General features: G+C 40.3%; 1 protein-coding gene across 2 annotated transcripts in view; it reads right to left on the reverse strand.

Annotated features, from left to right (window-relative positions):
• The window catches only part of LOC126372126 (protein real-time), an 88,244-nt gene that overhangs the window by 17,557 nt on the left and 56,545 nt on the right, over positions 1 to 14,142 (reverse strand). For both annotated transcript variants that reach the window (XM_050017722.1, XM_050017721.1), the window contains exons 6-10: positions 5,888 to 6,003; positions 5,323 to 5,512; positions 3,936 to 4,024; positions 1,425 to 1,683; positions 435 to 553 (exon numbers count right to left, since the gene is read on the reverse strand). In XM_050017722.1, coding sequence (XP_049873679.1) covers positions 435 to 553; positions 1,425 to 1,683; positions 3,936 to 4,024; positions 5,323 to 5,512; positions 5,888 to 6,003 — 773 coding nt within the window. The remainder of the gene's footprint in view (positions 1 to 434; positions 554 to 1,424; positions 1,684 to 3,935; positions 4,025 to 5,322; positions 5,513 to 5,887; positions 6,004 to 14,142) is intronic.

Consider the following 14,142-nt stretch of genomic DNA (forward strand, 5'->3'; position numbering starts at 1 on the left):
ATTATTGGTCACATATATAAAAATAATTAAAATTGTACGCAAATCTTTTACTTAAAGTTCAAAATTTCCTTGCAAAGTAAATTAAAAACATTAGACGCGGGTAATTTACTTTTTACGAAATGGCAACACAGGGTCGGATGACTTCAGCTGGGCTAACCTTGAAATGCTAGCTGTCAGTTTTGAGCATACCTGGTCTTTTTATACCATGGCGTTAAGAACTATGAGCGTTGTCGTTTGCACACCATCATCAATAGTGTTATCCCGTTTTTCACGGGGTCTGCTTACCATCATCCCGTGATCATGGCACTTGCAAACAGTGTCGAAATATCGGGAGTCTCATATCCCCATTTAAACGCGGTAAGAACCCGTTATTATGTGCTTTAATTATGATAATAACCGCGTAAACTTAAAACAATGTAATAACATAGCTGTACCTTGCAAGGTCCGCCAAGGAAGTCTGGGATCAAATCCTTGGGTATGTAATCCAATAATCCGCCAGGTTGCAGGTAGTCCTTGCCTCCGTAGAACAGGAACTTGCTGCGAGTATTCTCATCTGGAATTCAAAAGAAAGGTTGATGGTAGGGCTGCCAGAGGAAGACCGAGAAGGACTTACATTGACCAAAATTGGAGACGCCCTTAGAAAAGGTTTAATACGATCTACTCTGAACCGGCGTGCGTGTATGAAGCGATTGATGAATGTGGATGAAGCAAGAGAAGTGTGTCAGGATCGAAGTGAATGGAATTCTATAGTCCTGCTTACCCCGGTGGGAAATAGGCGTGAGTTTATGTATGTATGTATGTAATTCAAAATAAAATCGATTAAACTATTTATTTCAATTTATTTTATTCAAAAACAAAATATAAAAATGTTTATTTCAAAATACACGGTGTTAGTGACATCGTAACGAATACTGAGGGGGATGATTTAGACTATGATTCTCAGTGATCAAGTGGAATTTTCCGTCGCAAAATTCATGATTTTTTTTATTGTTTTCATATTTATACTTTTGCGATGGAAAATTCCACTTGATAGTAACTCAGAATAATGAACTGAATCACCCCCCTCAGTATTCGTTACGATGTCACTTACACCCCGTACAAGTACATACAGGTAGCCATACAAGTGGGTATGGGTGTTAGTGACACCGTAACAAATACTGACGGGATGATTGAGAACATGATTCTGAGTTGATATCAAGCGAAATTTTTCTGTCAGAAAATATATTTTTTTTATGTGCGACGCAAAATTCCGCTTCATATCAACTCAGAATCATAGTCTGAATCATCCCTTAAAGTTTTCGTTACGATGTCACTAAAATAAAAACAATATTTGACGCGCACCTTACCCGTAAGTGTGTCCGTGTTACGTAGACGCGTGCAAACATAACTAGCATCAATGAACGTGTTAATATAAGAAAACTTACCGATAAAAGTGCTAACAATGGTCCACAGAATCGGGAATACTCTGGGAGCTCTTACGATGAGCACTCGGCCCATAGTTTCCGGGTAGTTTGCTTCGACGATCTGTATAATGCGCAGGAGTGCGCGCACGCCCGGCCGCCACAGGTGGCGCATGTTCAGACCATCCAGGTCTACCAACATGCACCACGAGTGGACTGCGTGCTCGGATTCGCGCGTGGCCTCTTCCAGGAGTTTGAGTCCTTCTTCACAAACATGAAGGGTCTGGAATAGGTTAGGTTATGTTTAGCTCTTCTTCTACCCAGACGATTCTGGGTTGACTTGGTTGTGAAGTGGATTACCAACCTCAGCAACCTTGGTGCCATGGTTTTATTGAGCTGCCATGTGACATGGTTCATGTAATGACTACATGCTTACATCCATCCATACTAATATTATGAATACGAAAGTGTATGTGTGTTCAGCCTCCGTGGTCTAGTGGTTAGAGCGTTAGGCTCACGATCTGGAGGTCCGGGTTCGATTCCTTGTTTTTGTTGACAATTTTATTTTAAGATTTGGCATACCTCGTGAAATTGCTACGGATCGTGGAACTGAATTTTTATCAAAAACAATGAAAGAAATATGCCAACTCTTAAAAATAAATCAAACTATAGCAACCGCTTACCATCACGAGAGCATAGGATCACTGGAGAATTCTCACAAAAGTATGGGTGCGTATTTAAGACTCTAATATTGCGAAAATAAAACGGACAGTTGGAGCAGCTGGGTACCATATTGGTGTTTCTCTTACAACAATACGGTACACACTGAAACCAAATATACACCGCATGAGTTGGTTTTTGGAAAGAGGAGTATGATTCCAGGTAATGTATCCGGTAATATTGTAGATCCTTTATATGCTCACGATAATTATGCTTTAGAACTAAAGTATCGACTTCAATTAGCTCAAAGAGACGCAAGAGACAATCTATTACGTAGTAAAATAAGTCGTAAAAATAAATATGATAAATATGTTAATCCAATATGTTATAAAAAAGGTGATTATGTATTGTTAAGAAATGTATCAGAAAGTAAAATGGATCCAATATATTTAGGACCATATTTAGTTTTAGAGGACTTAGAGTGTAATGTTAAGATTTTGAAACACGGAAAAGAAGACATAGTACACAAAAATCGTACGAAACTTTATAAAAAATAACAATACCATTTATAATGTGTTTCTTATAGGTAAGTTAATGTAACGTATTTACCAATTATTCATTACTGCTAAGTATTGTCAAAAAAATGTAATCTTCAAGTTTATTTTTTTTTTCCAAAAGGGGAGGTGTAGTGGACGAATGTATTTACTTACACACTATATCTACTTATACTCGTATATACTTTAACTTATATTGTCAATGTGTCATACCTAAAAAACGCAGTTCGTTACCAATCTCCGAGTTTGATTCATCTCCTAAATACCACCTCCACAGGACTTTTCAGTCTTTAATCACCTGATTGTCGGAAAAAGTAAGATGATTCCGTGCTTCGGAGGGCACCTTAAGACGCTGGTCTCGGCTATTAGCCGTAAAAACACCTCCAGCAACCCGCAGTGGAGCAGCGTAGTGGTATGCTCCATACCCCCTCCGGTTGATTGAGGGGAGGCCTGTGCCTAACAGTGGGACATGTATAGGCTGTTTATGTTATGTTATGTGTGTATGTCTGTCGTCTGTGTGTTTTTTCCGTCCTTCACGGCAAAACAAAGCGACTTTAACTTTAACCACCGGACAATCCAGACGCTTCTAGTGACATCTGATTTGTTAAATTCTGACAAGTGGTTTAGAAGTTAGGTTAGAGCAGACATACATATGTATGTACTGTTGACGACAGGTCGACATGGCAATCGGGGCATGAGGTGAGCCGCGGAGGCGGGGTCGCCCCGCACACCCGCACAATCCCCGCGGCGTCTTAGTCTTAGTGTCGCACCAGTCCGTATCGACCGCATTTATCGATTATAATCTCGCTCACATAATTTATTACTATTGTGTTTTAAAAATGGCTACGGTTGCATCTTCGTCGCGTGTTCAAGCAAAAAAAACAATAAGAGATAACAACGAATGCAATTTTGTCAGTCACGGCGGAAAACTGGAGCAATTTCGAAAAACATGTCCAGAACCTTGAAAATGAACATTGGGAAAAAGACATGGGAATGGAAAATGAAATGGAAGATTTTATTATTAAAGTCGGAGATACCAGTGACGAAGATTCTTTAAGTTTTTGTAGCGATACGTTAGATGATTCAGATGAATAAATATTAACTTAAATGAAAACGTGGTATTATTTTATTCACATTTTGTTACATACATAATAAAAATATATCGATATTGAAAACGTCACGTCACTAGAGAATTGCCATGTCGACCTGTCGTGTACATTATGTGTGTGTGTATGCACGTATACAAAGCGGTCAAGCACATAGCCTGTCATAGCCCTCCTTGCTTCACCGCATTCGGATAATAAACAGAAGAAGTACTAACCAACTTCAAGAGGCCATCCTCTCCGATAGACTTCAACAATCCTTTCACGTCCATCTGTCCAAGACGGAGGATATACAACGGTCGCCCGTCTGCAAATGTAATAATCTAGATTAATAAAGAAAACACTTAACAAGATGCCCTAGGATACATTTCGAATCGCCATCATAGAGCGACGCGGACCTCCGCGGACCGAGCCATTCAATCAATCAATCAATCTATAATACTTTATTGCACAACGACATATACAAAGGACATAAACATACGAATAGAAACAAGCACAACAGACGGCCTTATTGCTAAACAGCAATTTCATCCAGGCAACCTTAGGATGAAAGAAGATTATGCATTGGAGCACGGGCTGGTGCAATAAACATATAATGATACCAACGTAACTAAAAAATATAAAATAATTTATAATATATACATACATTATATACAAACATACACACATATAAACACATAACATAAACATAAACTGCCTATATATGTCCCACTGCTGGGCACAGGCCTCCCCTCAATCAACCGGAGGGGGTATGGAGCATACTCCACCACGCTGCTCCACTGCGGGTTGGTGGAGGTGTTTTTACGGCTAATAGCCGGGACCAACGGCTTAACGTGCCCTCCGAAGCACGGAATCATCTTACTTTTTCGGACAATCAGGTGATTCAAGCCTGAAAAGTCCTTACCAAACAAAGGACAGTCTCACAAAGTGATTTCGACAATGTCCCCATCGGGAATCGAACCCGGACCTCCAGATCGTGAGCCTAACGCTCTAACCACTAGACCACGGAGGCTGTTAAATTAGTGAAATATAAACACATACATACATATATACACATACATAAACATACATACAAATAGCCTATACAATATAATACATATAAGGAGAATAGGAGAATATAACACTTCCAAGTCATTGACTCAGAGCAAATAATAATTTAGGGCGGAGAATTACCAATCTATACAAAATCATCTCTAGCATTATCCCGTTTTTCACAGGGTCCGCTTACCTAACCTAAAGAATTGACAGGTCTGGTTTTTTTCGAAATGAATTTCTCGGGAATGTGGACTTCCTCACGATGTGTTCTCAGCGGCACGTGATAATCATTTATGATCCAAACATTCATAGCAATGTATGGCTCTATGCTTGGCTCGGCTCGTTGTTCATTTCGCCAAATATAAAAACGGCGAATTCTCGATGCACATTGTGATACAATTGAATGCTCAAGTCTATCAGCACCTTAACAGAAAGCTCAATGCTGAGATGGATGTACCTCTGACTACCCATTGGGATATACTCGTGAGCTTATGTTATGTGATTGTATGACGTTATCCAGGTGCTTGTTTGAGCTGGTGTCCTGGTGGTCTTTTAAGAGTTCAAGTTCACCTTTGTCGTGATGGTGCCAGCCCCCTGGGAAGTACTGCGTGACGACGTCCGGGGTCTCGTACTCGGAGAGCAGGCGGTCCACCTGGTGCTTCTTGCGCCAGAGCAGACTCTGCGACAGCATCTCGCGAGCCTTCTCCACGTTGAAGTCGCGCGCGCGCAGGAATCTCAGCAGGGTCGTGTCGCTTGGTACCTGACGGGAAGTGTTCATTACTATTGCTGTCGTTACATGAGTCAAGTCAGGGGTCTTTGGCAGCTCAATAATAACTGGGATACCAGGGTTGATGAGGATGGTACATTAAGCCGTTAGTCCTGGCTATTAGCCGTAAAATTATTAGCAGCTTTAGCAGCAGTAGAGTATGCTCAATACCCCCTCCGGTTGATTGAGGGGAAGGCCTGTGCCCGGCAGTGGGACGTGTATAGGCTGTTTATGTTTGATTTTATAAATTTAAGCTCAATGAACGGTCACTTAAAATATGCATTAAAGGTGGTTTAGGTTTCGACCGAAACAAAAACCGACAGTCGAACAATGCTGTAATAACACCTGCACATGGTTCCATCTTCATACCTTCCCCTTCTGCAGGTCAGCGATCCACTTGCGCAGCTGCAGCAGCCGGGACTCCTGCAGCGGCGTCAGCTCGCCCAGGTAACGCTTGATGTACTCACTGTCCAGGGTGTATTGGTCTGGAACAATTAAGGGCGGGTCAGTTTGTGCAAGGTACACCTCTAAGAAATCTACCAAGTTTGGATTGTATATTCGTCTGAAACAATTGAGGCGTGTGGGTTAGGTTGTTCTAAGATCATAGATGTAGTGGTTGAGCGTTGGACTCACGAACCGGAGGCCCCGGGTTCGAATCCCGGTGGGGACATATCACAAAAAAACACTTTGTGATCCTTAGTTCGGTTGGGGCATTACAGGCTGATCACCTGATTGTCCGAAAGTAAGACGATCGGAAGGCACGTTAAGCCGTTGGTCCCGGTTACTATTTACTGATGTGAGTGGGCACGTTAAGCCGTTGGTCCCGGTTACTATTTACTGATATAAGTGAGTAATTTTTACATGAGCCATGTCTGGGGCCTTTGGCGGCTCAATAATAACCCTGATACCAGGGTTGATGAGGTTGGTATTCCACCCACACGATAAGATCATAGAAACCTGAACAGCGCCATCTACATTCTCCCTCATTACCAGTACCCCAGCTATTGCAAGCATAAACAGTATTTCTCTGCTAACTCCCCGCTTCAAGTCTAAACACCTAAGCTGCTAGTTTTACCTTAACTCCAAATGCTCAAACCTCGGGATCCTCTATCCCACAGAGCACGGAATCTATTGCTCTCGCCCGCAGGGGGTTAAAAAGACGACATCGAAACAATTCATCTAAAAAACCAATATTGATATTTGACATTTATGTGCATTGCGCACTTACGTTTATAATAATATGCGCAAACGTCAAATTGCAATATTGCTTTTTAGATGAATTGCTTCGATGTGGCCTTTTTAACCCCCAGTACAGTCGTTCTCGCGTGTCATACATACATAAACACACGCCTATTTCCCACCGGGGTAAACAAACTATGCATTTCAATTTGAATTCGAGTATCATACATAACATACACAAGCTCTCGATAAGAGTTGTTTTTTTTTTAATAATAAAAGAATACCAAAGGGCCTTAATCAGGTCGCAAGCGATTCAGCCAGCGATGGATGTACCTCTGATTACCTCAATTAGGAATATAAAAAAATATTATATCAGATTTTTGTCCATTCAAGAAATTCATTGCAATTACATAGTGTGTTATGACAAATTGATTCCCAGCTCTGTGGTTTAACCTGTCCGTGGGAAGCTCCCCTCCCCCCGCTATTCCCGAGGGGGATGAGGTCACGGTCACCCCTCCCCCATCTCCCCCGGTTGCAAGGTTGCACGCTAACAGCAAAGTTCCTGCAATTTAATTTAGCAGGAATTCCGACGTTCCAAATTATTACAATGTTTTATATATTTTTTATATATTGGGTGTTTTTCATTGGAATATTTGAGATTGAGTCTTTTATAATAACGATCCTGAAGGTCCTAAGAAATAGGTGCTTTATAAGGAAAGCTTTCAAATTATTTGAAGAGTAAAATGATATGGAACGTAATAAAAAAAATGTAAAAAAATATAAAGCTAAAGCCATTTTTTTTATTTAAATTTTATAATGTTTGACACCTGAATGTATGTACCTACACAGCTTCACAATAAATGTTTCTTGTTTCTTGATTCTTGTTTCTTAAAAACTATATTTCGAAATAATAAGTAGGTATGAAATATAATTAAATTGATCATATTTTCCTCTAACGAGCGTAATCATAAAACCACTTTGCTTTTCTCCTTTATTTTAAATTAAAAAAATTTCGTTTTCCGTTACACACCACCCAGAATGGTTAAAAATATAACAAGAAATCGATATGCACCATGCATAAAACATAACCAAAATAACTCTCTGTCGAATTCCACATTTCTCAATTTCGTATATTCCGAAAACCGCATATTTCACACTGCACCGTACATAAATCCATATTTCAATGCTGCAAGGCTGAATTTACTTAAAACTGAACGGTACATGCGACCTTCTGTAGAAGTTCGACGGTAACTGCAATGCAGTGTGACAAGGTTGCATTTGGCGTAGAATGCAAAGCTGTTAGAACTTTAACAAATTAAGCGCTAGTTTTGGAGTTTCGTTACCTTGCCACTCATTTATGTTTTATGTGAATATTCAAAATAATAATATGTTTCAGAAACTATCATTAAATTTCGATACCTGGATACATCTAATGAAGAACTTTCCAGGCTACATTCCCCAAAAAAATATAAATGGCGCTGTACGGTCACGAGCATTAATATATATTAACACTTTGGTACCATATCACATTAACTTTTTTGACAAATTGAACTGTAAGGCTGTCCTTTGTTTGGCAAGGACTTTTCAGGCTTGAATCACCTGATTGTCCAAAAAAGTAAGATGATTCCGTGCTTCGGAGGGCACGTTAAGCCGTTGGTCCCGGCTATTAGCCGTAAAAACACCTCCACCAACCCGCATTGGAGCAGCGTGGTGGAGTATGCTCCATACCTCCTCCGGTTGATTCAATGATAGAGGAGAGGCCTGTGCCCAGCAGTGGGACGTATATAGGCTGTTTATGTATGTATGTGAACTGTAAGGCTCACTAAATGTCAAATATGTTAGTGCGACAGAGTCCTAAAGTGGGTACATTATATTGCTCATGACTGTACAGAGCCTACGGTTAACCTTCTCATGGATAACAGACGTCTGCATCTTTTCTTATCTTTTGTTGTTTTTGGGTATAAATAATGACCATATTCATTACACCCAGGCACAATTACAACTTCCACCCAATATTATTCTGATCAAAATAAACAGAAGCAATATAGTTAGCAAAATAATTCTATACATAATGTGATCTAAATATCAAGCAACAATATTTTTTGTATATGCTTCTGCCATTACATTATATTTTTGAATAATTATGTTCCCGAGTAATGAGAAAATAGGTAATTATCACGTTAAATTTCTAATCATGACAATTAAAAACACATTCTATTGAAACCAGCTGGTCTATTGCGAGGTTTTGTTAACAAAATTTACATTCGGATGTTTTTTTTTTTTTCACAATGACGCTAACGTAACGTTCCCCATAAGGTGACGATATTACGATAACTTACACCAACTCTAGCCGGCGGACTTTCAAGTTCACAGCATTGAACACAGGACAGGACGCTACAGCAAATATTCGAATCTTCGAGATTGTTGAAACAACGGTTGTACAACCCAGTGGCAGCCCTAGCAAAATATTAAGTTGGTGCGAGACCTCAAAGTGGCACCCCTCAGACCCTTAAAATACAAAAATTTTGGATTAATTTACGGCCATCGAAATGTACTTGTTTAAATCTTGAAAATGTTGTTTACAGCCACCCGGTATGAGTTTTATGTGGCCGCAATCTAACCCGATGAGCGGCCAGGGTGAACCAGTCTTGGTTGATTTATATAGGCACACCACGCACCGCGCTAGAGCCGCCACTGGTACAGTCATGAGCAATATAATGCACCCACTTTAGGACTCTGTCGCACTAACATATTCGACATTTAGTGAGACTTACAGTTCAATTTGTCAAAAAAGTTATTGTGACATGGTACCAAAGTGTATACATATTAATGCTCGTGACCGTACAACCCCATTTCTACAGGAAGCTATGACGTCACAGTGAACCGGGGGCGGCGTGGGTGTCTGCCCACATCAGCGCCGTAATAAATGGACAATTCATTCATTGGAGACACAGAGCCTGACGTTAATTCGTGATAAAATATGTATTGCGAACCTACTTACAATAATTTGTTATATTTAGACTGTCTCAATATTATTAATGCGAAAGTAAATTTATCTATGACCTTTACTTTATTTGGATGAAAATTTGCACATAAATCGAAACGCCATTGACATAGGATACTTTCTAGAAACTGAGGAAACCCACATTCCCGAGAAATGCATTTTCAGAGGTATGTGACCTAACCTGTATTGGGCTGGTTAAATCTTGCTGAGAGATTGTTACTATCATTTAAACAATTCCCTCCGTGGTTTCACGATATAAAAGAATAGTACCTTTTGCACCCCGGTGGTGCCATGGGCACGCGGAATAATACCCTTGACACTACCGGTGGTACCATCGGGTAGTGTCAAGGGTCCGCGGGGATCCCTTCGCGGGTTGGAAATTCAGACAGGCAGTCGCTTCTTTAAAAACCGGACCTGTCAAATCTTCAGGTTAGGTAAGCGGACCCTGTGAAAACGGGATAATGCCGCTTCACTTGAATGCGGATTCGGATTGAAGTTGTAGATATAATTATATCCTTTAACCTCATAAAGCCGAGATTTCCAGAAGCAATAGTTAAACATTTTTGGATTTTAAAAGGACATTCGGTATTACGACTAATGAACCGTATGGTCACCCTATCATTAGTATGGTATCCCTTTGTCTTTTAGGACACGCCTGTAAGCGCATTCCTACTTTTTTTCCTTACTCCAACTCCCACATAGAAGTCTATCATATAAACAAAAATAAAGAAAGAATAATAGTTAAAACTGTATTTACATAAATCACATATTTACACTACACACTACAAAGGCATGCCAATAAAAATGACTAACCATTATAAGAAAAATAAACAAAGAAAAAAAGGGAAATTTTGCAAATTCAACAGAACAGGTAGAATGGCAATTCCTTTAACGACAATCATTATCGTTTAATAAATCATGTCATCCAATCATATAATATTCACATAGTTATTCCTAGTTATTTCGTACAGCCCAAGCTCAATTTCTAAAGACATAAACAGCCTATATACATCCTCGGGTGTGGAGCATACTCCACCACACTGCTCCAGTGCGGGCATGGCTAGTAGCCCGGGACGAGCGGCGTCAAGTGCCTTCCGAAACACGAGATCATCTTACTTTTTCGAACAACCAGGTCATCTGTCGTATGGGTTGTGAGGTGGATTACCAGGGTAATTATAAAGCCGCCAAAAGGCCCCGCCAACAACCAGGTGATTTAAGCCAAAAAAACAATCCTACAGAGTGATTTCGAACCCGGACGTCCAGATTGTGAGCCCAACACTCTAACCCCTAGACCACGGATTCTTGATTCGCTAATGACGAAGTCTTGATTTTCTAATGATCTTCACAAAAGTCGTGATTAAATGTTTCACAAAATATCTCAAGCCAATTATAACATGGCCAGCTCATGCAGTACAAGACACGCTATCAATGTAGAGACGACAAGTATCGCAAACTTCGACCAATAGACGCTGCGAGTTTATCTATGGAAACAACATGTTATCATCTGATCACCTGATTGTCTGAAAGTAAGATGATCCGTGATTCGGAAGGCACGTTAAGCTATTGGTCCCGGTTACTAATTACTGATGTAAGTGGCCTTTTCAGTCAGGGGCCTTTGGCGGGTCAATAATAACCCTGACACCAGCATTGATGAGGTTGGTAATTCACCTCACAACCCACACAATAGAAGAAGACAACATGCTGTACTGCAGGTGTAACATGGCACCAGCATTACAGAATTGGTTTATCTCGTAGCTAATACAGTCATTAATCAGTCAGCATACGTCTGTCAGTCGTCAGTCAGTCTACGGAGACTGCTGAATGTATCTATTGGCAGTAGTCAGCGATATTTATGCGTCTACGTCGACAGCGTGCTGCGGGTTGTTCCGATCTTCAATGACCAGCCCATATCAGAAACTGACTCAAGGATATCCCCGTCAGTTGTTCCGATTACTCCGATCCCTCCACCTGGGTATGACGTAGTTCAGTGGCGCTGATAGCACGATGACGACTGCCATCGCGCACACCAGCACCACCAACAGGTTATCCCAAGTAGTCGGCCCGGGAGCCCTCACTGCCTGCCTCGTCATCATATCGCAAGAACAAGGCCTGTACATTGGCACATTCGCGAAAGACTCTGTTCTTAACTGCCTGTCTATCTCCTTGATTTTCTCTTTGGATTGCTGTATCGAAGCTGTCTCAGGGCTCGGTGGTAATGCAGAGGCAGTCGGCACCGCCTGCCACAACTTGTATTCTCTATGCTGTGGCTCCACAACCTCGCGCTCATTCTTTGACCTGCTTTTCATTTTCTCTATGAACGGGTGGCTGCATCTTCGCTTCACTGTGTTCAGAAAGTTGGATTTTGACTCCTTGCATTGAGTTGCGATGTCGTGAAAGGATCTGTGCATGCGGTTCGTGTTAACGGACTTCTTAGAGCTGACGGATCTCTTAGAGCTGCTGCTAGGGCTGTTATCCCGCTTCATGTCGGCGTCCCAGGATCTACTGCGTGTACGCGCAGCAGGAGAGATGGGGATGATGGATAGATGGGAACGGATGGCCTGCGGGATTTTGGACACGGAACCTGGGGACAATTGGGTGGGGTTAGGGTTGGCATAAATTGGAAAAGGGGTCAGGATGGAGGGGTCGGGATGAACAGGGAAATTGTGAGGTAAGTATGTGGTATACCAGCGTGTATAGATTTTGTAAAATTTTAGGTCGACATTATAATTAGTATCGCAGTAATACTGACTCTTATTTCGTTTGACCTACATATTTATTAACCCTTTCACGGGCAGAGATCATGGGTCATTAATGGTTCATAATAGGCAATATGATACCTATCGGAACGTCATTAGACGTTCTGTCCTTGAAAGTGTTAATTAGGTAAAGTTTGGTGTGTAGTAAATTTTATTTCGGCGAAAAGTAGTGTACTAGCCCATGGCGCTGTGGTAGCCAACTAAAAGTAATTAAAAAAATATATTCCAAAATCAAAACAGGAGGGTTAAAATGACCACATCGAAGCTATTCATCTAAGAATGCAATATTGCTATATGCGCAAATGTCAAATTGCAATATTGCTTTCTTAGATGAATTACTTCGATGTGGCCATTTTAACCCGCCTGTTCTCTTTAAACTTAGATCCCCATTTACAGAACTCTTAAAGCATTTTCAAACTCACTCACAGAGGAAGAGAGCGATAAAATATGCACCATAATATATCTTCTTTATTATTTATATTAAGATGTAGGCTTTACTTTGTAGAATTTATAAATAAAATACACATTTCGCTCAAAACTTTCCATCAAATTAATTCCACTTAGACTTCATTTTCGTAGGGTCTTCAACTGACTTAAAATCTTAGTTTCAATCTCTTCTTAATTTCTGAATAATTAATTACACAAAGGGAGGGTATTTACCCGTAAAAAATATCGCATGGTTAATTAATTTAACTCTTTGTTTGTGGTGGTACTCCACTGAAACGTGGCGTATAATTTATGAAGGTTGCCTCACACTGGACAAAAATCGCTCGACAAAACATGTGCCAATGATACAACGGACCGTGAGACGTAACCGTAACAGATACATACAGGATGTTAGTGACGTAACGAATACTGAGGGGGATGATTCTGAGTTTATATCAAGTGGAATTTTCCGATAATATATCGCATAATATTCCGCATAAGTCATGAAAATTTTAGTGTTTTTTCATGTCCAATAATTTATTCAGAAATAATAATAATAAAAAGCAGAAAAAAATATAATGATTCTGAGTTGATATCAAGTGGAATTTCCCGTCGGTAAATTCATGTAAAATTTTAGTGTTTTTTTAATTATTTGCCGTCCATACGTTTGCGACGGAAAGTTCCTCAAAATCATGGTCTGAATCTAAAAGTTGTCGTTACGATGCTACTAACACCCTGAATACACCCACTCCTTGCCAGCTATGTTTAAGTCCCTTGTAATGTGTGTATGTGTGTTTAAGTATCGAACAAACCGGCTTCTATTCGGCTTAAGTCGGCATTACTTATATTACTTATTACTCTGTTACATAAGCCAACTTTATGTAACATTCTAATTGTCTACGCGTGTTATATTAAGTATGTAAACGTATATATAATGACAGTAATTTGTACTAATTATGAAAGCATTCATTACCCAGCCGTGGTAGTACAGTTGGAAGAACACTTCACTCTCACTGTAAGGTCGTAGGTTCTAATCCAGCACGGGCTTAGGCGAAAACGAATTTTCAAAATCATGGGTTTAGACCTATGGTTTCTGTTCTAGAGGACATAAACTGACGACGAAAAATGTTTTTTCATATGTTAGGTGTCCAATGAACGAGCTTAATTTTAGAAGTTGCCACCGGGGTAGGCAGAGAATATAGAATTCCATTTGCTTCAGCAAGAGAAGTGTGTCACGTTCGAAGCAAATGGAATTCTAT

This window comes from Pectinophora gossypiella, chromosome 13 (genome assembly GCF_024362695.1).
Source record: "Pectinophora gossypiella chromosome 13, ilPecGoss1.1, whole genome shotgun sequence".
Lineage (NCBI taxonomy): Eukaryota > Metazoa > Arthropoda > Insecta > Lepidoptera > Gelechiidae > Pectinophora > Pectinophora gossypiella.